Source organism: Tursiops truncatus, chromosome 1 (assembly GCF_011762595.2).
Source record: "Tursiops truncatus isolate mTurTru1 chromosome 1, mTurTru1.mat.Y, whole genome shotgun sequence".
Classification (NCBI taxonomy): Eukaryota; Metazoa; Chordata; class Mammalia; order Artiodactyla; family Delphinidae; genus Tursiops; species Tursiops truncatus.
The window spans coordinates 20,881,365-20,909,158 of record NC_047034.1 but is presented as its reverse complement, the minus strand read 5'-3'; the positions used below and the strand labels follow the sequence as shown (position 1 = coordinate 20,909,158).

At 47.3% G+C, this 27,794-nt stretch overlaps 1 protein-coding gene across 3 annotated transcripts in view; it reads left to right on the top strand.

Annotated features, from left to right (window-relative positions):
* The window catches only part of SUSD4 (sushi domain containing 4), a 119,643-nt gene that overhangs the window by 76,698 nt on the left and 15,151 nt on the right, over positions 1-27,794 (top strand). For all 3 annotated transcript variants that reach the window (XM_073800689.1, XM_033851078.2, XM_033851075.2), the window contains exons 4-5: positions 7,510-7,683; positions 12,140-12,328. In XM_073800689.1, the coding sequence (XP_073656790.1) occupies positions 7,510-7,683; positions 12,140-12,328 (363 nt within the window). The remainder of the gene's footprint in view (positions 1-7,509; positions 7,684-12,139; positions 12,329-27,794) is intronic.

The window sequence follows — 27,794 nt, the reverse complement described above, 5'->3', positions numbered from 1 at the left end:
GGAAAAAAATGAATTCACTCAGTAAGCGTTATTTTTAAGTACTTACTAAAATATTTTGACTCCCGTAGACCTGACCAGGATTGCTATAAAAGATGAGTAATTTGAAGTTAAGGAGGTTCTTTGAGTTTCCTGGGGAAAAGGTACAGTGTAAGTTTAAGTAGTAGTATTACATTATAAATTTTGAATTAAAAAATTCAACTTGACTCATGAGCTAAAGCTGGCGGTAAAGATGGCAGGTGACTCCTTTATTCAGTGAAACTGTGGGGTGCAGACACTTTTCAAAAGCAAGGTAGTCCTACTTCTTTTTACAGTTACTCCTATATGAAAGTGAGTTGTCTCCCAGTTCCAGAAACTTCCCCAAACAGATGGATGCTTTTACAACGTTTTATTTAGGGCCCTTTTCTTCTTGTGTGCATTTTCTACTTTGTAAAATTTCTGTCTTGTTGCCTTGGACATGGGTTATCAGAAACAGCAGCCCGTGCCCACAAGAGCAAGTATTTGCATGTCTTCCCCTAAGATAATCTCTTCTCATTTTCCATCTTCTAAGATGGGAGGGAGCAGAGCACTGCCTCTCCCTGTCTCCGGGACCACTGTCATGACTTATTTATGATTCTTGTAACAGAAGTCACTGCTTCCCTACTCTCCCTCCCTTGTGGCTTCAGCGTGAGTTTGGGTTTTTGTTCTTGAAAAGATTTCTTTAACTTAAATGTGGTCATGACTTGAAAGGAAAAACAAATCCAGAGGAAATAAGGTCAGGTCAGCTGGAGGCAGATGCAGCAAAGATAAATGACAGAAATGATCAGTTATCATTGTTGCAAGATGACGGCCGGACCGCCTCAGACAAGGGTTCACAAGCCTGCCCAGCTGAGCCCCCTGGAAGTGCAGAGGGAGAATCCAAATCCTAGCAGCCTTTACCAGCTGCTTCCCGTCATCTCCCATGTCACGTGAGCGCTGCCATTCGCCCTCTCGGTACGGGGGCCACGGAGGTATGGAGTCGCTTTGAGTCGCAGAATTATTCGAAAATGCAGAACATGTGCACGTGTACAGATCCTTGTCAGATCGTGTATAAAGGTCACAAAATGATGGTGAGCAACCTCGAACACCACGCCCATCATGGAGATTCCCTAGAAAGCCGTTCTTCACAAGCTTGCAACTGAAACTTGCCAGAATTACGTGGGCTGCTTGTGAAAACTACAGGGCAACCCATCCTTCCAAACCCATCCCAGAGGAAGTTCATTTTCCCTCATGCTATCTTGAGCAGTTTGGGGCTGACCGTGGCTCCCCAGTGTGCATCTTGAAGGTCCTGTTACAATGCAGGTCTCCTCAGAACCCCACGTCGGGCCAGCGGAGGGAGAGGCCTTGGGTGCCGAGCTGCCTCCCAGCTGCTCACATAAGATTCTGTTCTTTACTGCATTTGTCTGACTTAGCTGCTAAGGATGGACTGGGGCTTGTTAAATGTGAGCCTGCCTCTGCGTTTGGACCGCTGTCTTCAATCTAGTCAGTCACCTTGTGTATCCATCAAGCAGTGGTTCTCAACTTTGACGTCGTGGGAATTGCCCAAGGGGCATGTTAAAAATGCACATCTCCAGGCCTCCTCTTAGAGGTTTTATGCATTAGGAATCTGAATTTAGCAGGCCCCCCAAGACTATCACTTCTGATTCCAGCCACAAGTTTGGAAGTCCCCAAGGCCATCCTCAGGTTAAGTAATTCACCAGAAGGACTGATGATACTCATGATTATGGTTTATTACAGCAAAAGGACACAGGTTAAAATCATCCAAGGGGAGAGGCACACAGGGTCTAGGAGGCGCCAGGCATGTGCTTTCAGTTGCTCTCTCCCAGTGGAGCTGTACACACAGTGCCTGTTCTCCCAGCAACAACGTGTGTCAAAACACACGGAGTTGGGCTTCCCGGGTGGCGCAGTGGTTGAGAGTCCGCCTGCCGATGCAGGGGACGCGGGTTCGTGCCCCGCTCCGGGAAGATCCCACATGCCGCGGAGCGGCTGGACCCAGTGAGCCATGGCCGCTGGGCCTGCGCACACGGAGCCTGTGCTCCGCAACGGGAGAGGCCACAACAGTGAGAGGCCCGCGTACCGCAAAAAAAAAAAAAAAAACACACGGAGTATTGACAACCAGAGAAGCTCACCTGAGGCTTGGTGTCCAGCATCTTTACTGGGGCTTGGTCATGTGGACGTGGTTGGCCACTTATGTGTCTCCAGTTCTTCCAAAAGTAGAGCTGATAACTGTGGGGACCACCGTTCCCTGGCCTAAGTCACATTGTTAGCATAGACTATCTGGTCTATGCTAAGCTCCAGATAAACAAAGATATCATCTCAGGTAGAGCAATCCAAGGGCTTAGAGGTTAATTCCCAGGAGCTGAGGGCAAAGGCCAGAACTCCCTTTTGGCAAGGCCAGCCCTTTACTGCATGTACCCACGTGATACAGAGCATGTCATGGCCCACGCATTAGAAACTCCAGGAGCTCCCGCCACACTAAAATAAAACCAGATCCCCTGTCCTCATCTACAAGACCCTGGATGATCTGACTTTCTGTCTCCCTCTTGCTTCCTACAGGCACACCGATTTTCTTTTTTTTTTTTTTTAACATGAGATTAGCCTTTTTTTTGGCCATGCTGTGCAGCATGTGGGATCCTATTTCCCCGACCAGGGATCGAAACCGCACCCCCTGCATTGGAAGCATGGAGTCTTAACCACTGCACCGCCAGCGAAGTCCCTGATCTTCTTTTGTGTTTTTAAGGACACTGAGCTCTTTCCTGGCCTTTGTAGTAGCTGTTCCCTCTGACTGAAACTTCTTCCTGGTCCACACATGATTGGATTCTTCTTGTCATTAGGTCTTAGCTTAATAAAAGTCATTTCCTCAGAGGCGCCTTGCCTGTCTACACGAATTAAAGGAGTGCCCAAGTCAGTTCCTATCCTATTACCTCGTTATGTGTTCATCATAGCAGTGATCATTGCCTGTTATTTTCTAGCTCACTTACCTGATAATTTGCCTGTTAGCAGTCTCCCTCATCGCAAACGCCATAAGAGTAAGATACTTGACTTTCTCTGTATCCCCAGCACCTAGAATGTACTGGGCCTAGAGTAAGTACTCAATAACTCAATGAATGAGTGAACAGCTTTACAAGTGCTGGCTTAAACAAGGTCCAGTAGAATTCTTTACAGCAAGGCTTTCAGAGCCTTTAATATGCTAATATGAATTGTGAATCTGAGTGAGTATCATGTATTCATGTTCCTAGGAACACTTTGGGGGGCATATTGATGTTGAAACATAGCATTTTTAAGGAATCAGATTTGTTTTCATGTATAACTAATATTTTAAAGGGAAACAAATCTGGGATTTCCCTGGTGGTGCAGTGGTTAAGAATCCGCCTGCCGACGCAGGGGACGCGGGTTCGAGCCCTGGTCTGGGAAGATTCCACATGCTGCGGAGCAGCTAAGCCCGTGTGCCACAACTACTGAGCCTGCTCTCTAGAGCGTGTGCACCACAACTACTGAGTCCGTGTGCCACAACTACTGAAACCCACGTGCCTAGAGCCCGTGCTCCGCAACAAGAGAAGCCACTGCAATGAGAAGCCTGCACACCACAACAAAGAGTAGCCCCCGCTTGCCCAACTAGAGAAAGCCCGTGCCCAACAATGAAGACCCAGTGCAGCCAAAATTAAATAAATAAATTTATAAAAATAAATAAATTAATTAATTAAATAAAAGAGAAGTAAATCTAACACATGGCACATATTCTTTAAAATTCCTCTTTCTCTTTCCTGCTCCATCCTTTAGGACTCTGCTCTCTGCAACTAAATCTGATCAATTGATTTGTGCGTAGGTATACATGTGTAGTACAGCCTTAGGGCCTTTTATCCACTCTGTTATTTGTTTATCATATTAAAGCCTCATTGTTACTAGTAGCAAGATACAAAAATAATGATAGTGATAGGCTGGTGAAAAATGATTTCTGGAATGGAAGCTTTTGATATCCCTCAAATTTATCTCCAAAGTGCCCACTGATACCCTGTAGACAAAAGTTTTGACTGTTGACCTGATTCTACTTGATAGACCTTTTTTCATAGGTATATTTCTTTGGTAACAACATTTTTGAAGCAGTTTTTACAAATTCTTTGTGTCAGCTGGATGCGTTTGTGCTATAGAAAATCATGTTATTTCTATATGAAACTTTAGAATTGATGAAGGTTGCATGTTTCTTTTCAGAGCCTAAAGATCCTGGTTTGTTTCTTTCCAGAGAAATAAGGTCCAGAGTTGTTGACTGCCACCGATAACTGGTTAGGACATGTATTTACTCCAAAGCCTTCTTTCTACTTCACCCTCCTTCAGTTGGGGGGATTAGGTGTCAGACATTCTGGATAAAAAATAATTAGAAAGGCTCTGGATGGTATTTTCTCCTGTCAAGGTTTAGGTTAGGCTTTGTTAGAGATGGTCTGTTTGAGTTTTGTGCTTACGCGGAGGGCACGGCCGCTTCTGGCCTCTCTACCTTGGTGGAGTTTGAACTCCAACTGTTGACTCCCCGGTGGATATGGGGTTCCACTCACATAGTAAATTGGTCCTATATCACTCTCTCTGCTGACTCTTCTTTGAGTAGAGTACATAATGACTCGCATTTGGGAGGCTGTGAATTCCCTTTGAACCTCTATTCCCGGGCTCCTGCCTATGGAAACGTGACATTCTAATTAGAAGTTCAAAGCATTCTATACTATAGACCACTATGCAGAGAAACCACTCTTGAAAACAAGGCTGGGTGCTTCCGCTCCTGGTCAGCCGGTGTCCATATGTCACAGTGTCCAAATGGCCAGTTCTGTCCATTGAGTTTACTGCCACCGGTTGGCCACCTCCTGAGTATACTGGTTAATTCTTGAGTAAGTTTTAAGTCAACCATGAAAATAACTGTTAGTCATATAAGTTACTACCACAGGATCTATTTACAGCCCAGATTTTACAGACCGATGCCTTGACAAATGTGTTTTTATTTGCTGTGAATAATTTCTGCATAGCAATATTGAAAAAAAATGTAATTCACATTTTCCATTAAGAAGAAGGCAGCAGCAGTGTGCAGAGAACTGTCAATTATCTGTGACTCCCGTCATCATTATTCTGGGATTGATTTGGGAGGAATTCAGCTATTCTTGCAGAAAAACTATTGGTTAAACATGAACAGTTAGAAAACCTCTTTCTGTAGCCTGAGACACAAAAATGAGAAGTAAGATTGAAACCAGAACCCAGTTCTCCAGCCAAGACTCTCTCTGTTGAAATCCATAGGCAAAGGGAAGAGCTGATGATGGGTTTCCTCAGGGGAAGGCTTAGCTGCCAGGACTGCCCCGAAAGCCTGTTAATCAGCCTCTCGAGGGGGCTGCAGGCGCACAGCGTTCTCGGGCAAAGGTCCACATGGCTTCCCTCAGCCTTTCTTTGCCAGGTGTGTACAAAGGTCTGGAGGCACGGAGGGAACGTCAGGGGAAGTGGCGACACAGTCGCTGCTCTCAAGTTAATGGTGAGAACGAGGGCTGAGATCAAGGCAGAGCCGGGCTCGCAAGCGTTTGCCTCCGGAGAACTCATAGGAGATGGTGAATGGCCGCCACCCCTGCGCTCTCAGCTGCCAGGGCCCTGCTCTGCCTGGGAGGCCTCTTCTGCCCGAGGCTTTCCCGTCACTAACTTTCTGTTTTCTGGAGTCCGTTGTTGTCAGATTGCCCCCAGTAAACCCAGCTTCAACCGCACATCAAAGCTCCTGGGACATGCTCTTTTGAAAGCTACCCAAGTTCCCAGCTCGCAGAGGTATCCTCAGGCCAGCCACCTGCCTCAGGCTTCCCAGAGGCTCATCACCCTAGAGCTAACCGTTCAAAGCTTAGAGGAACTTGAAGGTCAGACTTCCTATTAATACTATTCCAACCTATTCTGGATTCAATAGGCTTTGGGGAGTGGCTGAGAAACCCACCGAGAAATTTCTGAAGGAAGCTTCTATGATCATCAAAGTGCTGTTTTTAAATTTTGCCTTGTTTCAAAAAACTAAGAAGCAGCAAACTGGAAACATAACTCATCTACCTGACTCTAAAAGTAGAAATAAATAAATAGCTCATGCTTACAAGCATATATGCGTGTAAAATCAGAGACTTTAAAACAGGAGATGAAGAGAGACACATGGTGAACAAAGTGACTTAAACCAGATGGGACTGACGTGTACACACTGCTATATTTAAAATGGATAACCAACAGAGACCTACTGTATAGCACAGGCAACTCGGTTCAACATTCTGCAATAATCTACACGGGAAAAGAATTTGAAAAGATACATATATATGTATCACTGGATCACCTTGCTGTACACCTGAAACGAACACAACAACATTGTTAATCAACTCTACTCCAATATATATTTTTAAAAAAAAAATTAGACAGGATTAGTTGGGCGGTGTTTAGAGGGGGAGGGGCCAGAGGGAGCAGGACCCCAACTTCCCAGCGCAGAGTGGACTGGCCCGCAGGGTAAACTGGAGGTAGCTAGAGTTAGAAGCGGATAGTTACAATTGATTAGGTTTTTTTTGCTTTTTTTTTTTTTGTTTTTTTGCGGTACGAGGGCCTCTCACTGTTGTGGCCTCTCCCGTTGCGGAGCACAAGCTCCGGACGCGCAGGCTCTGCGGCCATGGCTCACGGGCCCAGCCGCTCCGCGGCATGTGGGATCTTCCCAGACCAGGGCACGAACCCGCGTCCCCTGCATCGGCAGGCGGACTCTCAACCACTGCGCCACCAGGGAAGCCCTACGATTGATTAGTTTTATTTTCTCCTTTAATCATTTTGTTGCATGATTGTACCCCCCAACACCCTTCTCCTGACCCCGTGGCCTCTTCCCCTCCCAGCCACCTGCATTCTGCTCTGATTCCATTTTTCAAAGGCAACAGTTGCTTTCTCTGAGTCTTTTGTGATATTGGCAGTAGTATGTGCTGCTCTATTTATGATCTTTTTAAAAACAGATAAGGTGGATGAGAAATGCTAATAGCAAATGCAGCCCCAGCTCGGCCCCCTGCTGTTCTGCAAAGCACATTTTCTTATCAGGCCCAGGCCCTCGCCCCACAGGCAGAGGCGGGAGGACCAGGCGAGAGCAGCCAGCCAGGCTGTTTGGTGCAGTGCACGGTCCACAAACACAGCCAAGTGGGCAACCAGCTAGATAGTTCATGTGAATCCCCAGCTTTTGTCTTTCTTCACTCATTTCCAAAATTGCTTGTAAGCTCAACTGTAAAGTGTAAAGTGTCGCGGGCGGAAAACAAGGTTCCTTTTAGACCTGGACTTCGACCCCTCTTCCTATTTCTCTGTGAAGCAGGTTCTGCAGCTTCTGCTGCTTGCCCTTGGGACCTGAGTCTAGCGATAAATAAAGAACCATTTATCAGATTGCCGCGTAGGTTGAGACCAGGTGTGAAAATAAGAGCTTTCTTGTGAAGCTGTGAAACACAACTGTTTGAATTCCAAAAATAATGTGTCCTTTTTACGCAATTGCAGATTGCCGCATTCCACAAATTGAAGATGCCGAGATTCATAACAAGACATACAGACATGGAGATAAATTAATCATCACTTGTCACGAAGGATTCAAGATCCGGTACCCTGACCTGTACAACATGGCTTCATTATGTCGTGATGACGGAACGTGGGACCATCTGCCCATCTGTCAAGGTACGGGGCTGAGGCTGTGGTTCTCAGCTATTCTTTCAGACTTGATTGTGGAGCGCGTACACGTTTCTCTAATAGGATGACAGGGGGAAACACAAAGCCACGCACACCCCATGGTTCAGCTGTACTGCACTCTGATCACCACAGCTCTGTGTTTGGAATCTTCCCACAATTCCCTGTGCTTCTCTCCAGCTCTATACACCCAGCTTTAAAGTTTAAAGGGAGATACCTTATTCTTTAGTGTGTTGGATGTCTCCTTTATCCTAAGAAACCAAAAGTCGTTGCAGAATTAGGAGCCTTGTAACTGGGCTGTGAACACAATGATGAACTATTGTATATTTAATGGAAATAACAGCATTTATACTGATTCAGTTGTGGTGCGAATATATTTAAAGCCAGTCTTACAGAGGCTATTTTCTCTTAATAATGTTATCCTTTTTTATAATGCATGAGGAGCAGAAAAATAATCAAATTCAAATTTCATCCAAACCATACGATGAATATTTATCCTCCTGCGTTTTTTAAATTTGCTTGGGCCGACACAGAGGGCCCCCTGTTTGTGAAAATAAACCCTCGAGTTCCCATTAATTCTGATTTTATTTTTTGACATGTGACTTGGACCAAAGGACTAAGAAACCCATGCATAATTCATAATCCAAGGGAGAAGGCTAGCAATCTTATTTACACCAAAAGCACTGGCATGTTAAAGTTGAGACGGATGTCAACTTTCTGCTTGGAAATCATGACGGGCAGACTCTGATATTGCTTTGTGTACCCCATAGTTGGAAATAAATCATTTCCTTATGTGAGAGTTTAAGAGTCACGGCCCCTTGAAGAAACAAAGGCTTCAGGATTAGGAGGACAGAGGCAGCCCAGGTCCTCACCCTCCTGCATTTCTCCCCAGAAGCTTCTGGGTTGTTTAGCGTGTTATGGGTTACATTCTTAAAGGAGACACGTGATTTATTTCTACTCTCTTAGAGACTCTCCACAGAATCAGCAGCCGGCTTTTAGGTAGGGCTGTTTATCCAAATGAACTTTATTAACCATGGATTCGTTCCAGTCCTGCGGCGCCATCCGAGTAACGGCCAAGAAAATTATTTCAGACTCCAACCCCTTCTCGCTTTCATATTTTCCACTTGTCTTTCGGTTCTCCCACCCTTTCAATTTCCTTTTACATCCCTTAAATACAGTACGCTTCTTTAGGAGTTCTTTTTACCCCAATGATTTTTTTAAATGCCCTATGGGGATAGACATCTTGGGGTGTCATTGTCACGAGTTCAGGTGCAGGCTTGCCTCTTGCTCTGTCTGTGCCCTTTCGCCCCTCCCCTCTAGCACCCCTTACTAAATCTCAGTCATAACACAGCTTCGATGTTTTTTGCAGCAACAAAAGAGCTGGCCGGCCGCTCTTGAAAGGTGTGCGTCTTCAAACAGCAATACAGCCCACAGCCCACCTTCAGCCCTCCTCAGAGCCCTCGGTCCCCACAGAGGAGGTGCCCCTGGTCTGGGCCCTGATACCCCCCTCCAGCCCCTGCACCTTGCCGTCCACCCGCGTGGGCACAGCAGGGTTGCTTTAGACAGCCTGACACCTCTCGAGCCCCAAGGGGGTATATAATTGGCCCTTCGAGTGACATTTCATCCTGTAATTTTTATTTGTACCTATAGATCCAGGGGCTACAGCCTGAGGAACCATTTCTCTATTATCTCGAAGTGCAAATAGAAATCACATTCAACTATTGAGTCGAAGTCAGTTTTCTACTGTATTTTTACGACAGGCTGTCCTCCAACCAAGAGTGAGCATAGCTTTCCTTCTCTGATTGGCTGCACGTGTTCCAACCCCCTTCTGGGGTCGGAGGTGGGAACTATTCCAAGGCCGTTTTTTCCCCGGAACTTTGTGTTTTAGAGACCCATGTGCCGATGCTTCCTGCTCCCTGTGGGTCAGAGTTAGTTTTTGACTTAGGGGATGCAGTCTATCCACATGGGTAGCTTAGAACCACACTCCTTCCCAGAAGGAGGCAGGGGCACAGTCACGTGTGCCCACACATTGGAACCCTGCTCAGGGTTCTAACACATTCCCTTGTTGGTGTTGATTTGCTTATCTTTTTTTTTTTTTTTTCCCTCAGTTACTGATCCTGTTTATGCCTGATTGCCAAACTCCCTTCACACATTTCACTTTTGCCATGAACAGTGTTAATTTTCAGCTCCGGAAAAAAAAAAATCCTTTAAGACCGTCGGGACTGCCCAAAAGGATGGCTGGGCACCACGCGTGTCTGATCTGGTCCGTCCTGAGTGTGGCTTGTTCCGGGCAGGGATCTTTGGGGTCTGTGGGGTCTGCGGGGCTCCAGGACACCAGGATGCAGCAGTGCAGGTTGACCCTTGACGACCCCAGAGTGAATGCCTCCTACATTCTGCACCCCTCACTGCGTTGTCTGTGTCTGCTCTGATACAGACACAGACACCACTGTCTAAGGCGCCGACCCGAGCAGTTCGCTGAATACGCAGCTCTCGACGCTTGTATTGTAATGTGTCAGAGAGTCATCTTAAGAGAGGAGTTCCGTCATCTGCTGCAGTGCCTGCGTGATACAGTTTGTGCTTGGTGATTGGAAGGGAAAGTAGGTTTTTCCAGTATCTATTATTTACTTCACACACAATTAGTTCTCCCCGGGAAGAGCACAGCTCTGCAGGGTCATTGTTCCCTCCAGTGAAGCTGCTGAAGCCAATAAGAAATTCACTAATCACAGCAGATGCCACACCACGTGGGCTGCTGTGCCACTGGGAATGTTCCACTGGGCTGCACAGGCTTCAGGACAAAAGGCAGCTACTGTTTTACAGAAGTAGGGATCGAGGCCTCACGCTCACTCGGATGGCACACAGTATTCTGTGCATGGTGCACAAACTCGCTACAGCACGTCTGCTCAAAGCCTGGTGCCACGGCAACAGCGCCCGGAAACCTGTAGCAGTGCAAATCCTTGAGCTCCACACGGACCCACTGAACCAGAAGCTCTGGGTGTGTGGGCCAGCAGTCTGTCCTACAAGCCCTCTCTGGGTTATTCTCAAGTTTGAGAACCACTGCGTTACATGTTACTTTCCTATTTCACCTAAAACACAATGGGATTTTGAAAACTTTCATTGCACTGCGTCAGGCAGGTGTCTGTTCCGTTCTCTGCTGCCGTGGAACCCAGTCTGCATCCTAACCTTCTCGAGCTGCCCACCACCGCTGCTGAAACAGGAAATAGTCTCTCTTCCCTCTGTGGCACCTCAGTGGTTCTCAGCCCTGATAGCACTTTAAGATTATGTGGGGAGCTTTAAAAAAGGTAGGGGTGTCCAGGCTGGATACCTACCCGGGCACAGGTCTGGGCATTAGTGTTTTTAAAAATTTCCTCAGGTGAAAAGGGAACCCTCCTCCACTGTTGGTGGGAAGGCAAGTAGGTGGGGCCACTGTGGAAAACAGTATGGAGGTTCCTCAAAAAACTAAAAATAGAATTAACATATGACCTAGCAATCCCCCCCCCCCATGCATCTATCCGGACAAAACTTTAATTCAAAAAGATCCATGCACCCCAATGTTCATAGCAGCACTGTTTACAATAGCCAAGACATAGAAACAACCTAAATGTCCATCAACAGATGAGTGGAGAAAGAAGATGTGGTACATATACACGATGGAATATTACTCAGCTATAAAAAAGAACGAAATAATGCCATTTGCAGCAACATGGATGCAACTAGAGATTATCATACTAAATGAAGTAAGTCAGACAGAGAAAGACAAATACCATATTATATCACTTATATGTGAAATCTAAAATGTGACACAAATGAACCTATCTATGAAACAGAAACGGACATAGAGAACAGACTTGTGGTTGCCAAGGGGGAGGGGGTTGGGGGGAGGGATGGAGTGGGAGGTTGGGATTAGCAGATGTAAGCGATTATATACAGAATGGAGAAACAACAAGGTCCTACTGTATCACACTGGGAACTATATTCAGTATCCTGTGATAAACCATAATGGAAAAGAATATAAAAAAGAATGCATGTATATATATGTATAACTGAATCACTTTGCTGTACAGCAGAAATTAGCACAACATTGTAAATCAACTCTACTTCAATGAAAAATAAATTAATTAAAAACTTTCCTCAGGTGATTCTAACATGCAGTCAGGGCTGGAACCACCGGCTAGGGGGTGTCCCGATCCACAGCTCCACCTCTCGTTACTACTTCCCTACTCGTCTGACCCTCTCGATGCCACTTGCAACTATACAAGCAAATGCCTGCTTTAGAAATAGAATAGGTACACAGATAAGGAGGTCTGAGCATTTAAGACCAAGGTGTGCAGTCCTCAGAGGCCATGCCGCGTTTTCAGCGGGGGAAACCGAAAGACATATAGTGCTTTGTCTTTGAGGTGTACAAAGATGACCACGTGAGACACTTCCCTTTTTCTTTCCCACGTCGCAGGCTGCCTGAGACCGCTTGCCTCTTCTAATGGCTATGTGAACATCTCCGAGTTCCAGACCTCCTTCCCAGTGGGAACTGTGATCTCCTATCACTGCTTTCCTGGATTCAAACTCGAGGGGTCGGAGTATCTCGAGTGCTTACACAACCTTATCTGGTCGTCCAGCCCACCCCGGTGCCTTGCTCTGGAAGGTATCACATCTTATTCTTTTGGAAGTTGAATTTTGGCTTATTAAAGTGGATGTTTCAATAGGAGGTAAAGAGCTGAGATTAGGGTCAGCAATAACTTCTGTTCCCTGAGTACACATTGCTTGCAGAGGCAGCAAGCCTGATCATCTGCCATGAAGCAATACTTACAACCAGACATAAAACTGGGGCTTTCCCCATTCTCAGGCTTAAAGGGGATGAAAGAGAAAAGTTTCAAGCATCAAAGGTTACACTGCAAAATATTGCAAAGTTAAATGAAGTGTCTTCAAAAATTAATTTTCTCTGCACCAAATGAAAACAGATTGTATTACGGCATCATTAATCTCACCCCTCGTTTTATTGTTGTGTCAGTGTTTCCTCCTATTTCCATTCATTTTATGGCTGGGCTCTAAATGTTTTGCTGCAAGCACACACTTGGAAGCCTGAAACCAAGAGATCTTTCCTCCTTGATTTTGTTAAATATATGTGATTATTTTTGAGTGCGGTTCACTAAGGACCACTAATCAGTAGTATGGAATGGTCGGGGTGGGAGGTGGTCAGAGCGTCCACTGCTGGAATCAGGCCAGCGTCTATAAGGGTCTATAGAAACTTCTCCTGGGTAAGCTGGGCATACTGGCTCAGCCCTCGCTTTAATTCAGGTCTTGAAATTATGATTATGCAGGGAACAAACACCGATTTACTTCTTGGCATCTGAATACAGTGGGCAGGAGGGGGGTCTATACGGGGAAAGAAAAAAATGAAAGGAAATCTCTAATCAAGAGCCCCTGCAAAGCCCATCTGCAGCTTTTCTCGGGAAACAAATCAAGACACAGTAGAACGTAGAAACAAACAAGTTCTCACAAGCACCGTCTGCCTCCACGCATGCACCTCAGTGTGGGACGAGGTCAGGTTAGGAGGTGTGTTATGGGGGGTGACAGCCAGAGGGATCAGAGGTGTCTCCTAAGGAAAACCATGGATTGGCCGGAGCCGTGGAGCCTCCTTAGAGAGAAAGGAGGAAGGGGTGGAAGGGAGGGGAGCCTGCTGCTTGGAGGTGAGAGAATGCCAGCCGGGGCCATCAGTGGTGCTCTTCTCCTAGGCTGGTAAGCGGAACCCCCGCTCGCCCCTACTTCCCACCCATCCTAAATCTCCTAGGGGGTCAGAGCCCACAGTAGAGAGAGGTAAAATACAGGACACCCAGTTAAATCTGAATCTCAGATAAATAGCAAATAATTTTTTAATGTGAACATGTCCTAAATATCGGATGGGACTTACTCATGGTCAACAAGTATTCTTTGCTTATCCGAACTTCAACTATAACTCAGTGTCCTGTATTTTCATTCGCCGCATCTGGCAACCCTAACCTAGAGGAATAAGGGTATCTCCTGTTTCCACTGGGAACAGCTTTTCTGCCGTCTGGACACCGCTGGCCAGCGTGGTGAGTGTGGGCTGCTGGTGAATGGGGGCTTTTCTGGTTCCTGGAGGTTTCTCCCTGCTCAGATAAGCAGAACTAGAGGACCTGTTAAAGGTATCATGTTACAATTATATCAATTTTAAATGCTATTTTCAAATCTTTTCAAATTCGGTTCAAACACCTTTCAAGCCATCATGTTCTAAGCTTCATTTTGAGACTTTGAAAGCAGTTTTTCTGGAGCTTAGGGAATATAATGTGAATAGGCATAAAACAAAATCTCACTTGAAGGGGCCAGTGAGCTAAGGTTATGAACAGGAAGCCATGAGTGGCTTCTGATTGGAAATGGGTCTCGTGATTTAACACAAGTCCCTTTTTCTCTGCCAGCCTGGCCTGTGCCCGAAGGGGACGCTAAAAGTCCAGGTGACAGCTGCCTGTGACAAGAAGGCCACCTAATACCTTTTTGTCCTCCATTTAAAAAAAATGGAGGACATAATTATAAATATTAATTTACATCCTTATTTTCAATACATGTTCCTTTCAATTACCTGATGCAATTAGTTTGTGAGACGCTTAAATGCTACCCTGGCTAAAGGCACCAAAGACATGATTCTAAACTGAGAGAGGCAGAGAGGACTAAAGGGTTTTTTGTCTCAAGACTGCATAGAAGCTGGGTTAAAATAAAAGGTAAGGATCCACGAACAAAAAGTATCCAGATGACACCCCGGTGCTGGTATTTCCTTAACTCTTACTTGAATAGTGTATCATCTTTTTCAAAGGCGGTGCCTTATTTATGCAAATTGTCAAATGGTATTCAACGCAGATGCGCTGTCCCGAGGGAATCTACCCACCCCTTTAATATATCACCCACGGTCCCCCATCCCCTCATTTTTTTTCTGTCTTCCTGGGCACACAATTTGATTTTTCTTGATGGCAGAGTGAAAATTATCGCACTGTGCTGTGGAATCATGACACCCTCGGGGGCTTTGAATAATATATTAGGGCGCTCTGACCCCTGATACGACTGGGTCTGGACAGCTGTGCCTTGGAAGCCTTTCTCTGTGAGCTTTTTATCCCCTTCCCTTTCCTGTCTCCCTGTTAATCCGTCAATCCCTCACGTGTCACGGTACCTGTCGCTTCAGTTCCCTCCACCCCTCGAGCTCTTTTTCCTAACCTGCCACAAGCCTGGAGACGGAATCACCAGGATGGGCATGGAGGCGCTGTAGGGCATTGATTAGAGTGTGGGTTGGCATCAGACTGGCTGAGTTCACATCCTGAGTTTCCTACTTAATCAGTTTGACCTGGGGCAAGTCGCTTAGCTTCTATCATCCTCTACTTCCTCATCTGTAGAATGCGGGAGATGACCGTACCTGTGGGACTGTGAGGGTCCAGTGTGATGACAAATGTAACACATTTAGCGAAGTGCTGGGTGCACAGTAGGTGGTCGATCAAGTGTCCATCATTATTAGTGCTATTAGACTTGTGTACAGAGTCACACTAAATGAGAATCTGGGCATGGCTGTGTGAACAAAATACCCGGGCTTTTATGCATGTACACTGCAACATCGTGGTGGTCGTTCAGAGGAGATTTTGGTTACTTGCATACTTTTTTTTTTTTTTTTTTTTTTTTGCGGTACGCGGGCCTCTCACTGTCGTGGCCTCTCCCGTTGTGGAGCACAGGCTCCGGACGCGCAGGCTCAGCGGCCATGGCTCACGGGCCCAGCCGCTCCACGGCATGTGGGATCTTCCCGGACTGGGGCACGAACCCACATCCCCTGCATCGGCAGGTGGACCCTCAACCACTGCGCCACCAGGGAAGCCCCGGTTACTTGCATACTTTTAACTGTGTTTGTATAAGGTGAATCGCAGATAATGGGAGGAAGTACTGAACAAGAATAATGATTGCCAGTTATCTTGAGAGCTTACTGTGTATCAGAATGTTTGACAAAGTATCTCATTTAGTCCTCCTATTGCCTTTGTGAGACAAGTACTACTTTTTTTATATATATTTATTTGGCTGCGCCGGGTCTTAGTTGCGGCACATGGGATCTTTTTTGTTTAGTTGTGGCATGCGAACTCTTAGTTGCGGCATGTGGGATCTAGTTCCCTGACCAGGGATCAAACCCGGGCCCCCTGCATTGGGAGTGCGGCATCTCAGCCACTGGACCACCAGGGAAGTCCCAGACAGGTACTGTTTTTTAATCCCATGTTACTGCTGAGCAAGCCTGGGTTTCTAGAGATTCAGTAACTCAGCCAAGGTCACACAGTTAGTAAGTGGGGGCGTGGGGCCTCGAACAAGGGTCTTTGCCACTTGAAAGCTCATGCTCGTCATCACTAAGGTGCATTATGTAATCATGCGTGATCTGATTGGTTCTGATTTCTTTACAATTTGATATTTTTATAGCCATTTTTTTAAAGCGTCAAAAAATTTAAAACAGTTATCACACAGGAAGGGATTTGTGCTTCTAGTCCAATTCTCCTCCCTGTAGAAATCCCAGCTGCAGGGGGCCGTGAGTCCGGGTGGCAGACGGCGCTCCCCGCTGCCCCGCACGTGCCCATGAGCCACCCCGTTACAGCAGAGCCGCACTTCAGCCCCTGGGCTGCGCAGGGATCGTGTCTCCTCTCGCAGACCGGACGACTGACGCCTTGGAGGGTGGCGTGACTTGCCCACACTGCCCAGCCCTCGGCGTGGCTTCTTCCACTGCGTGCTGTCTCCTCTCCCTAGCGGCATGGAGCAGGCTTTGCTGGTGCCAGTGTGGCGTGGCAGCTGTCACACTCAGTGTCAACCATCCCGTAACTGAGGCCTGGCTTCATGAAGGACTTTATAATTTGGAAGGAAAAACTCTGGCAGCCTCACCAAAGGTGGCAAGAATTCCCAGGCCCGGTAGGAAGGTGTGGGTGACGTGTTTCAAAGGCCTGGGGCCGTGGCACCTGGCTTATTGAGTGGTATGACACCCGTCTTCTGTCTGTTTTCCCACAGCCGGGTTGTCTGGGGTAGAACACCTGAAATCACAAAATCTTGGACCACAGTGTTGGCTACGTCATTTTAAAATACATGAATATATAAATTTGAGCCTGGAAGGAGCCCCATGGGTTTCTATGTGCTGCTCTTTCGCGCTGTGGGTCTGCATGCTTTTCTTTATCTCTGTGTGTCTTCATGTTTTCCATTCTCAGGTCGTCTTCATCTCTGAGACTTTCATTACTCTCTCTTTCATACACACACACACACACACACACACACACACACACACACATGCACTGAATCCAAGAAATCTTTTAAAAAAAAAACAACCTTTGACAGTGAATGTGGGCATTTTCTCATTTGTAAGTGCTAAGAACTCTGTTTACATTGTCAGCAGTGTTTATTGGACACCTGGTAGACACAGAGCGACACCGAATTGGGCTCTGGGGAAGTATAGAGAAAGAAAAGGACATCATTCTTTACTTCGAAGACCTTACAGTCTAATGGGGAGAACAAGATGACAAATCCCGTTACGTAGAGACTAGCGTCATCACAGACCGCACCGCGTATGCCCACAGCTACCTTAACCAAAGGGCACGTGCGTGCTTCTGCATTTGGAAAGAGGGAAAGGAAAGTTCTGGTAGGTGGTATCGCAGTTGTAAAATGAAAATTTCTGTCTGGGGATCTATGAGTTTTTGCGTCTTTTCCCTGAAGGCCAAACAGAAGTGTGTTTTTTGTCTCTGCTTGGGCTTTGAGAAAAGAGAACGAGTCGAAACATCTTACTCATTTGGAAGGACTGCATTTTGAAGCTCCGTAGAGCTCAGTAGCCAAGGCAGCATGCCTTAGTGTGTGTGAGGAGTGCCGGCCCAATGGTTTGAAGGTGGAATATAGGAGAATATTGAGGGGCATAAAAATAAGTAAACGAACCAAGCATGCAACAGACGGTTACAGGCAAGGCTGCAGACACATGTCTAGGAAGTGGTACTAACTCCCCAGAATCCCATAGACACTGTGATGTTAGGGCTGCAAGGGATGCTGGCTACAGGTGGCTGAAGAAAAGGGCGCTTTGTCTGCATGGGGAAGAACCATGCAAAAGCCTTACGTATCAGAACACTCCATTCACATTCAAGTTTTCAAATGTCCTGGAAGTAGTAACACGGGTGCTGGGTATCTGTTGACAGGAATTCCTGGGAGCCGGTTAACGACAGCAGAGTTCACATGACTGCATCTTTGAGGCAGGTAGCAAGGGCTGGGAGGACAGATGGTTGACGCCCAAAGTTGGGAGTTTTTAGTCCCTGCTTGTGACCTCCCCACTTAAAGATTCCTCTGTTTCGCAACCATTAAATTAGAGGGCTGGATCCTTTAACCAAAAGTCCTTCTTTCAATAGCCTCTGGGGAAAAAGATGGGATCAGATCTAGAAAGGACCAGTCAAACATTTAGTGAGATTAGAGTTTGAAAAGAAAGAAACCCAGATCAGTGGTATATGCTATTTTAAATAAATGCCTGTGAGATTCATGTATGCGTTTAGTAAAAATTTTTATGTTCGTATGCCAAGTATTTTGCAAGGCACGGAGGATACAGAGGCAAACTAGTGACATGAGGTCTCTGCCCGCTGGGCTCACCCATCCCATGTGCAGTTCCTGAAAGTTCACTCTACACAGCTGGGGCTCAGCTCAGAATATTCCATTTCTAAGTTTTCAGGGCCTTTGGTGGTAGAGAAGATTGTTCCCTACTCTGAGGCCGCCTGGAAGGGGTTCCCACGGGGGTCTCTATGGTTTTGAAGGACCTGGGGAGGGTGAGCCACTTTTTGCTGTGTCGGATTGTCTGCCACGTGGTGTCTGGGCTCCACGCCGAAGGCAGTGGGAACACGGGCTTCACAGGAGGACCACGCGCGTGGACCCCGGGGCCCAGGAGAGTTTGTTGTGCCTGTGTGTTTGCTTTTCCCAAACAGAAATAAATCGCTCCAGGAACCGTAGGGGCCTATGGTTTCATTTGCCACGACTGAGGTGGGGGCTTCCCCAATGCTGACCTTTCAACAGACTTTCTCAGCTTCATGGCTGGCATTTCTCCCAGAAACAAGCAAACCTGACCTCATTAGAAGCTGAATATCCAAGACGTTTTGTTTTTAAGTCCAACCAGTCCCCAAACTCAGAATGCCCAAAGTAATTCCCAGCCCCCTGCCCCTTCCCATCCATTTCACTGCTCACACGTCAGAGATGGAAGCTTAATCAGTTTCAGATGCAATTACAAGGAAAGGCAGCAGTGAGATTTCCTAAGAACCTACGAGTGCCCAGGGGTCCTTTTAGGTCTGCATCCTTATATAAGAAAAGAAGGAAAAATAAGAAACTGAAAAACCCTGTTTGGTCAAATGTGAAATTACTTGAAAGGTTCCAATTTGGGATCAAAACTCAAAGCCAGTTTGGACGGGGTGGGTTCCCAGCTCCTGAGTGGCCTTTTCATTGTGCTTTGTTGCCTAGTCAAAACTCGTTTCTGGTACAAGAAGCGCCCGGAGGCAAAGGTACCGGCAGGGATCTCTCTCCAGGAGCCCTGCCTTCGCGCAGAAGCGCCTCGGGACTTTAAATGAATCCTGTGTAGGAACAAGAAAGAGAGAGGAAGAACCCGGGCGTCCTCAGAAAAGACCTGCCCTGCGTCTTATCCTCGGCAGATAACACTCAAAGGGATAATCACAGCCCACCCTGTGCCAAGGTGGTTCCCATTTTACAAAAGGAAAATACGAAGCACAGAAAGGAGTCCAGGCCTGGTCCGAGGAAGGTTGCCGTAAATTATTGTCCGTGGTGAGGTCACGTGTCGCTGTGTCATCCCCTAAACCAGAGTCAGACGTGCTCCCATGGAGCTGTGTCCCTCCTGCTGCCACGTCTCACCAGACAAGCGAGGTCTCTCGCGCCTTCCTGCCCAGCCATCCTCGACCACAAAGTGGCCAACTGGACCTCTTAATTAGCTGGAAACTTCTGTATTGAATCTTAAGTCAGTCAAGGGAAATGACAGAACCGAGTCACAGCGGGATTTATGGGTGCTGATTTGGGACCATTGATCATAGAATTCAGAGCTTAGAAAGCCTTAGCCATCACCGGTTTACCTTTCCCCCACCCTACGCACTGCACCCTGGCACTCCCTTTGCAGAAATGAATCAGCAGTGCTGGAGATGAGTGGCTTTGTGCGAGGTCTCGGGGCCTGGGCTTGCCAGCGAGGTTCCCACCCCTGTAACCCGGCTCTGGCGCCACCGGACTGCCTCTACGGGGGGCAGGGCGGGGGGGGTGCTTCCTCACTTAACATTCTTGAACAGGGAGAAGCAGATCAGAAGTTTATCTTCTTAGGAGCAACTCCAAGGTAGAGAGCACCGTGTTCCTCCCTGCATTCCCCTGGCACGTGGTATATGTACTCATCGACGTGTAGCTATTGTAACTAAAGCCTCCTTTGACTCCTTTGACTGTTGGTGGATGTCTGCTCCATGCCAGGCCCTGTGGAGGCACCTTTAGCCCATGATCTCTCATCCTAATAAGCGTCATGAGAACTAAGTATGGTGCCAACGGCAGATGAGGAAACTGAGGCTCGGAGAGTCTCCCCGCTTTCCCAAGGTCACCCTGCTCACAAGCGGTGCAGCAGGGGGCCCCCTGAGCCCACGCTTTCTACCCACACTGCTCTTCCAGGCGCTCCTAGGACCCAGGGTACCTGCTGGAGCGTAGGGCCTGGGCTCTAATCCTATCTCTGGTGCTTGCAGAGAGTCCATTTCGTTGGATGGGAAGGGAGTGAGTGGCAAGAGCTGATTTCTGAGGCTCTTCCGTAGCCGCCACGTTCCCTGACTCTGCTCCGAACCAGAGCACACCGATGCGGAGAGGCCATCCTGTCCTCCGCTGGCTCTGGGAGCGAAGCAAAGGGAGAGTTTCTCCCCTGGACGACTCCTGACAGTTCCCCGGAGGCGCGTATTCAGTCAACCCATGAGCCTTCACCACCAGCAGGCAACTGGCAGGGAGAGGAAATAGATGCTTGTTGGGGGTCATCTTGGCACCGGGCACTTCACTTGCCTTTTATTAGCTTTAAAACAACTCCAGGGATTATTCTGCCCCTCTTCACTGACAGTCAGCAGGCTGGTAACATGGCCTCGGGGAGTAAATTGCAGAGCCAGGATTCAAAAGATTCAAAAGACCCAGCCCTGACCTGACTCCCCAGCTGTGCTTCTTCTCCTGCCCCTGCTGGCTCCTGCGAGAGAGGCCAGGTCCCTGCCTTCTGAATCATCTCTCAGCTGCCGGTGGGCCACTTTTTTCTCTTCTGATGTTCCCTATAACCTGGATTTTTATCATGGAAGAGATTTTAGAGGGAAGAGGAGGATACACTATATGATTTGGCCCAAGCTGCCCTGCATATAATGTTGGACAACATGGGAACTTTCCCTTCCTCCCCCCCCCCCACTTCCTTCCTTCCTTCCTTCCTCCCCCCCCTCTTTCCCTCTCTCCCTCCCTCCTTCCCAGTTAGGACTCTGGTACCAACCAGAGATGTACTAGATGCTGTGGGGCTATTGCTATTAGGAATTCAAGTCCTGCTCACCAAAAGTGGAGTGATGATAGCAGCGACCCACTGGTCACCCACAGCCACCCAGGCCTCCCAGCATTCAGAGGAGACCAGCTGGCCAGGACCAGGGTCTCCATCAGTCTCTCCTGGGCTCTCAAGCTTCCTGCAGACTCACCCGTGATCCTGCCAGCCGCTGAATCCAAATGAAATGGAGTCAGCAGACAGTGAAGAAAGGAACAGTGAATGTTCTTTTTTCTCTCTTGTTTACTCAGTGTAGCAGTGGGGCCTCTATATGGGAAGAGGGAGAGAGGGCTTCTTTATCTGCTTATCTGACCCTATACCCTTCCCTTTCTTTCTCTTCCAAATGTGAGAGGATTATACAAGGCTAGGAAATACTTGGCCAGGTGATTTTGTCCTGTCCTCAAGGCTCTGAGACCCCGGGGGTCCCTAGGAAGCCAGCAGGTCCAAGGTAGCTTTGTTCCAGCTGCCCCCGCCCCGCCCCGCCCACCCCCGCCCCCCGCCCCGCCCCCCCCGCCCCCCCCATGGGACTGTTTTACATGCTTGCATCTCACGTTCCCACTTAAGATTTATTTGAAGAAAGAGCTTCCCAGTGTAAAGTATGAAAATCATTCATTTAATTCCGCCTCCTTAGAAACTTGAGACCAGAGAAATGAAGTGATTTGCCAGGTCACAGCAGAATTCTTCCATCTCCTCAGACTCCCAGCCTTCAAGTATGTGAGTCGATGGCTAATTTCGAACCCTCATTAGGCACCCAACTTCCATCAGTCAAAGTCTTACAGGATTTCCCCATCTTATTCTCAAAAACAAAAGACTCTTCAGTTCCCTGAAGACAGATGTGTTCCCTGGGCCTGGAAAAGAGGAAATCTCAGGTCGTCCCCCTGTCATGTGTCAGTGGCGTTGGCTAGGGAGAAGCCCTGTCTGAAGCAACGTGGAGGTCGCTTTGTGAACTGAAAATGTCTTCTGCCATCGTGGCACACGTGTTAGGGCATCACATCCTCTCCTGTTGTGTTTCCTGGCAATGAACATTCCTGTATCCGGCACTGTTTGTGTCACAGCTACCTTGCCTGTGACCCTCGTGGGGTTTTTTCTTAGAAGAAAATGCAAACTAGCAAGCAGCCTGGTTAATTTATTGTTCACAAGCAATAGTAAATTATTCTAATACTATTTCCATGTACTGTTCATACATTACAGCAGAGTGATTACCAGAACATAGCCACCTGCGTGTCATCGCAGCATTTCTGAGGGATCACTGTGCTTAATTTTCCTGTCTTTTCTTTATACAATACGTAATTGCCGCTGTAGCACTTCCTCTTCTCGGGCACACGTCTCTCTTGTATTCAAGAGTAGATTGTGCCGTGGCATCAAGAAGCTTCATGATTCTTTTCTTTTCTTTTTTTTTCTTTTTCTGTATTGAATCCAGAAACACTAAGAAATCCTAAGAAAACCAAGAGACCTAGTTCCTATTTTTCAAGTGGAACCAAGTCCTCAGGCTTCCCAGCTACTACCCTACAGGCTCTTATTCTCTTGAGTTGTATGACTCCTGATCTGATAGATGGCCCTGAACTCACCCTCAGCCTCTCTCTCCAGGCCTGCTCTTTGCCAGCCGTAGCCCCTCGGCAAGCTCTGCCCACCACCTTGCTTTCCTTTTAACCTCCTTGGAAACATGTAGCCATCAACCCTCCAACTCTCCTAGGATCATCTTTTTTTTTTTTTTTTTTTTTTGCGGTACGCAGGCCTCTCACTGCTGTGGCCTCTCCCGTTGCGGAGCACAGGCTCCGGACGCGCAGGCCCAGCAGCCATGGCTCACGGGCCCAGCCGCTCCGCCGCATGTGGGATCCTCCTGGACCGGGGCACGAACCTGCGTCCCCCGCATCAGCAGGCAGACTCCCAACCACTGCGCCACCAGGGAAGCCCATTTTTTTTTTTTTTTAACCTCATTCAATTGCAGAGATTTTACACTGACATCAAAGAAGAGAACTGATTCCTTTTCCCACCAAAGGTGAGCAAAGGTGGCAGAGTTCTGGACTGGTTTCTCTCACCAAATCAAGGAAAGAAGAGAACACCAACAGGGGACTTGGCTAACCGCCACCCCCCGCCCCAATGTACTGTCACGTTCAGAGATGAGATCCCACCAGATGGGCTCGGACCCAACTTCTCCCAAGGCCCCCACCCCTCAGCTCTCACCGGGCAGGCAGCCTGTCCTGGAGCGGATTCAGGCCCCAGGGGGACACAGTGGATCTGAAGCCAGGCACCATCACTCATGTTTTTATGGAAACGTCTCCTGGTTGCAAGGCACAGGGGTGGGGTTGAATCTGCGGAAACGGAATAAATCGGAAGCCCCCTCATGCTGGCTCTGTCGAAACCCTGTGTCAGATTGTGTCCGTAGGGATGCTGCAAATTTTCTGCAGTGGAAGCCACTGGTATAAAATGAGACTCCTACATGCAAGCTTCTCCTGGGGTCAGTGTTCTGAATTAGTCTGAATTCCAAACCTTCCATGGCAGAGAGATCTGAGGTCTTTCAGCCCTTTTTTGCGGGCCAGGCTGGATTCGAGGGGACAAGGGCATGGGGACCAATCCCTTTCAGCCACCGCGTTCATGGTTCTCACCAAAACGTATTTCTGCTTTGCCTTGTAGTCTCCTCATATTTTTGCAAAGCTCACAGGCGTGCAAGCAGAGGTCTTTATTTTGTGAGGTTTAAATGTCAGGTCAGTGAAAGGAACGCACAACTAAGCAACTGCAAAGCTGCGGCCAGTGGTTTGAGCCACTGGCTATGCCGAGAGGGTGACTTTGTCACGCTCAGAAAATAGATGGCTTGTACAAAAGGGAAAAGCTTCGTGTTTTTCCTTAAACTCTAGACTATCTTCTCCATCCCTGCTCCAGGCAGGATTTATTTCCTTCTTTCCTCTCTGGAAAGTTAGATGACTTGTATTTCATGGTAATAAAATCTTGCGATCAGGTCAACCCAGAAGGTAATAAACCCCTTCAGTCACTCCCTGCCTTTTACAGACCCAGAGTCACCAGGAAGGATTCGGCAGGGCGGTTTGGGGGTCATTCCTCCCCAGTTCCCACCCCCAGCCCCACTTTTCTTTTTCCTTCTTTCTTTTTTTTTTTTTTTTTTTTTTTTTGGCCGAGCTGCTCGGCTTTCGGGATCTTAGTTCCCTGACCCAGGGATTGAACCCGCACCCTCAGCGGTGAAAGCACCAAGTCCTAACCACTGGACCGCCAGGGGATTCCTGCAACCCCACTTTTCTTCACAAGCAGTTACCAGAGTTCCCTTTTTTTTTTTTTTTTTTTTTTTTTTTTTTGCGGTACACCGACCTCTCACTGCTGTGGCCTCTCCTGTCACGGAGCACAGGCTCCAGACACGCAGGCTCAGCGGCCATGGCTCACGGGCCCAGCCGCTCCGCGGCATGTGGGATCTTCCCAGACCGGGGCACGAACCCGCGTCCCCTGCATCGGCAGGCGGACTCCCAACCACTGCGCCACCAGGAAAGCCCCCAGAGTTCCCTTTTTGCCCTAAAGTGATTAGAAGTCTGGGATGATAGGCAGATAAAATACTCACACCTGTCTGTGTCCATCTTGGCGTCTTGCATCATTCTTTTTTTTTGTTAGAACCTATAACATAATATCTGTGTTCACAATCATTTTCTCTTTCTGTACAGGAGGATTTTTTTGTTGTTTGGGGTTTTATTTTTGCAAAAAGATGGTGCCCGACTCTAAATTGTGCCCAGATTTCTGTAAAGTCAAAGCGCTTAGCGGAGGTGGCCCTTCACCTGATCGTTCCTCTTCCTCCCAGTACCTGGGGCTCCTGCCGAAAAGTCTAGGACTTTGTTCACATGCTGGCCAGTTTGTTCTTCAATGGATGAGAACCTAATGCGTTTTCTAACGCCATCTCTTCCACTCATGGGAAGGGAGGTAACAGGTCCAGGCATTAAGGTGGTGGAAACAGCTGGAATTTTAAAGAAGCCAGTTACACTGGATTTCAGATTTTAAAACTAGTCCTTAGCTCAGGAGATCACAGGCAAACAACTGTGCCGACATCAATCTGTATTTTCATGCCATAAATATCTTATTCCAAGGGAAATTTTTTTGAATTGGGAAGAAAAGTAAATTTATAGGAAGCTAGGAAGTTAAGAGTTCTAGAGACAACCATGACTAAAATTGCATGTAAGAGGACCCTTATTCTCCCATACTACTTGACCTTTTCAAAGATCCTGTGGTCCTTGGAGTTAACTGTGAGTGACTCTCTACTGTCCCCAAAGCACAAGGCTCCCCAACGTAGTTTCTGCCGTCACTACCCAAAGAGAAGAATGGTGTCTCCCCAAGGAGCTCTTAAGGTTCCAGCCCTGGGATGCTGTCCTCCTGCATTGCTTTTATTCCACTCCATCCGCTAAAGCATAGCTCATGAAATAACCACTTTCATGTAAAACGATTCTTTTTTTTTACTTCACTTTGAGGAAATCTTGGTGTCTAGTTGTTTCAGTGAGACATTCTGACATTAGCCGGGAAACCCTCCTGTTCTAGCTGATTGCTTCCCTGTGGACCTGGCCCAAGCGCTTGGCCACTTCCTCCCAGGCCAAGGATAGACTCATGCTGTACTAGTTTCCCAGCACTGCTGGAACAAAGTACCACAGGCTGGTGACTTAAAATATAATTAATGTCTTCTCTCATGGTTCTGGGGGCTAGAAGTCCAAAATCCAAGTGTTGACAGGACCATGTTCCTTCGGAGACTCACCTTCCTTCTAGAGGCGGCCTTGGCATTCCTTGGCTTATAGCTACACCATTCCAGTCTCTGCCTCTGTCATCACGTGGTGTTTTCCCTATGAGTCTGTGTCTTCGCATGGCTCTCTTCCTTCTGTGTGTCTCTTCTCCTATTATAAGGATACCTATCATATTGGATCAAGGGCCCACCCTACTATAATATGACCTCATCTTAACTTTTACATCTGCAATACACCCAGTTTCCAAGTGAAGTCATATTCACGGGTAACCTGGGGTTAGGACTTCGACAGAACTTTTGGGGGAACACAACACAACCCACACCATGTGCTCCCCTTGCCTTGGCTTGAGAAGAAGCAGATGCTTCTTGTGTCTTCCTTGTACCTCTTGTGTCAGGTTTAAAGGACCGTCTTCAAAGCTTCCCAAACCTCAGCTGGCCAGCATCCTTGGACTCCACCCACAGCCCTGTCCTAAGCTCGCCTCTCCTCTGGCCCTGTCCACAGCATCCTGCTGATGCCCACAAGTGGAACAGGAATGCTCTGTGTTCATCAGGGTTCCCCCATCTTGCCTTTCTTCTCTCTCGAGAGGCTCCAAACTTTTCCAAACTCTAACCCCACTGTGCACAGCCCTCATCTTAGCAGATTAAGAAACCCATTCTGTCACATCTGGTCCCTGGGTGGCCTACACTCCCTTGTGCCTGTGCACACGTAAAACCCTACAGCAAGGCTCAGTGAGAGAGCATAGCTTCGGGGAGTAAGCCTCACTTAAGGTCAAATCCTAGGTCTTCTATTTATTTGACCTTGGACAAGTAACTTCACTTTCCTGAGCCTCGATTCCCTTCTCTGTATACATGAGGCCATAACAACATCGGCTCTGCAAAATTGTGGTTAGGATGAAGTGGAACAGTGTGTGGCGTGTATGCTACTCTTATGATAGGGGCTTGTTCAAAGTTGTCATTGGCCTTTCTGCTTGCATTTTCTCTCATTGGCTCATAATATAGCTACTACATACATAATATAGTTACTAATAATAGTAGCTATCTGTTTATCGGGCATCTATTTTTATGTCAGACACTGCTTGATTTACAGCTCTTGTTTCTAATTTTTATAAGATCTCTGCAGTGTGGGTGTTGCTACTCTTTTGCAGGTGATGGAAACTAAAACTACCTCAGAAAGAGGTTAAATGAAGTGCCCAAGGTCACATAGCTCCAAAGTATTTGAGCCAAGATTTGAACCCAAGAAAATGCTCTTTGCACTATGTAAAGTTGCCTGTAGGCAACTTCCATTAATCCACTGATGTTATGTCTTCCTGGCTTTTCTCCCACTCTCTCCTTTCCTGCTCCTCTAGCTGACTTTTCCCCTTTTTCCTTTTTTCATTGTCCATGACTTCTAAGCCAGTAGTTTTCAGATACATTCAGATGTCAGAAAAGCATGGTACTTTTCACAGAATAGCGAGTTTTTGCTTTCCTTATTTTTTATTTTTTTGCAGAACACTAAGGAATACTGTGTAAGCCTTAGAAGCACTTTTGCTAGCAGAAAACATAGCTATGTATTTTCTATGTACAGTATGGGACCATACACATAAGTGTACACATGCACATACACGCATGCACTCGCACTCAGCTAGGAATAAAGCGTAACCACTTGCTTTCCATTATCGTGAACTTAGTACTCAATTATTTATTCCCTCATTTGCTAGGATTTGCTAACAGATAAGATTGAGAAGGCACAAGAAATTTAAGAAAACATTTATGGGAGAAAAGTTTGAAGTTCGGAACATCAATGCGTTATGTATTAATATCAGTGTAGTACCTTGGTCCAGTTTGTGCAGAAGG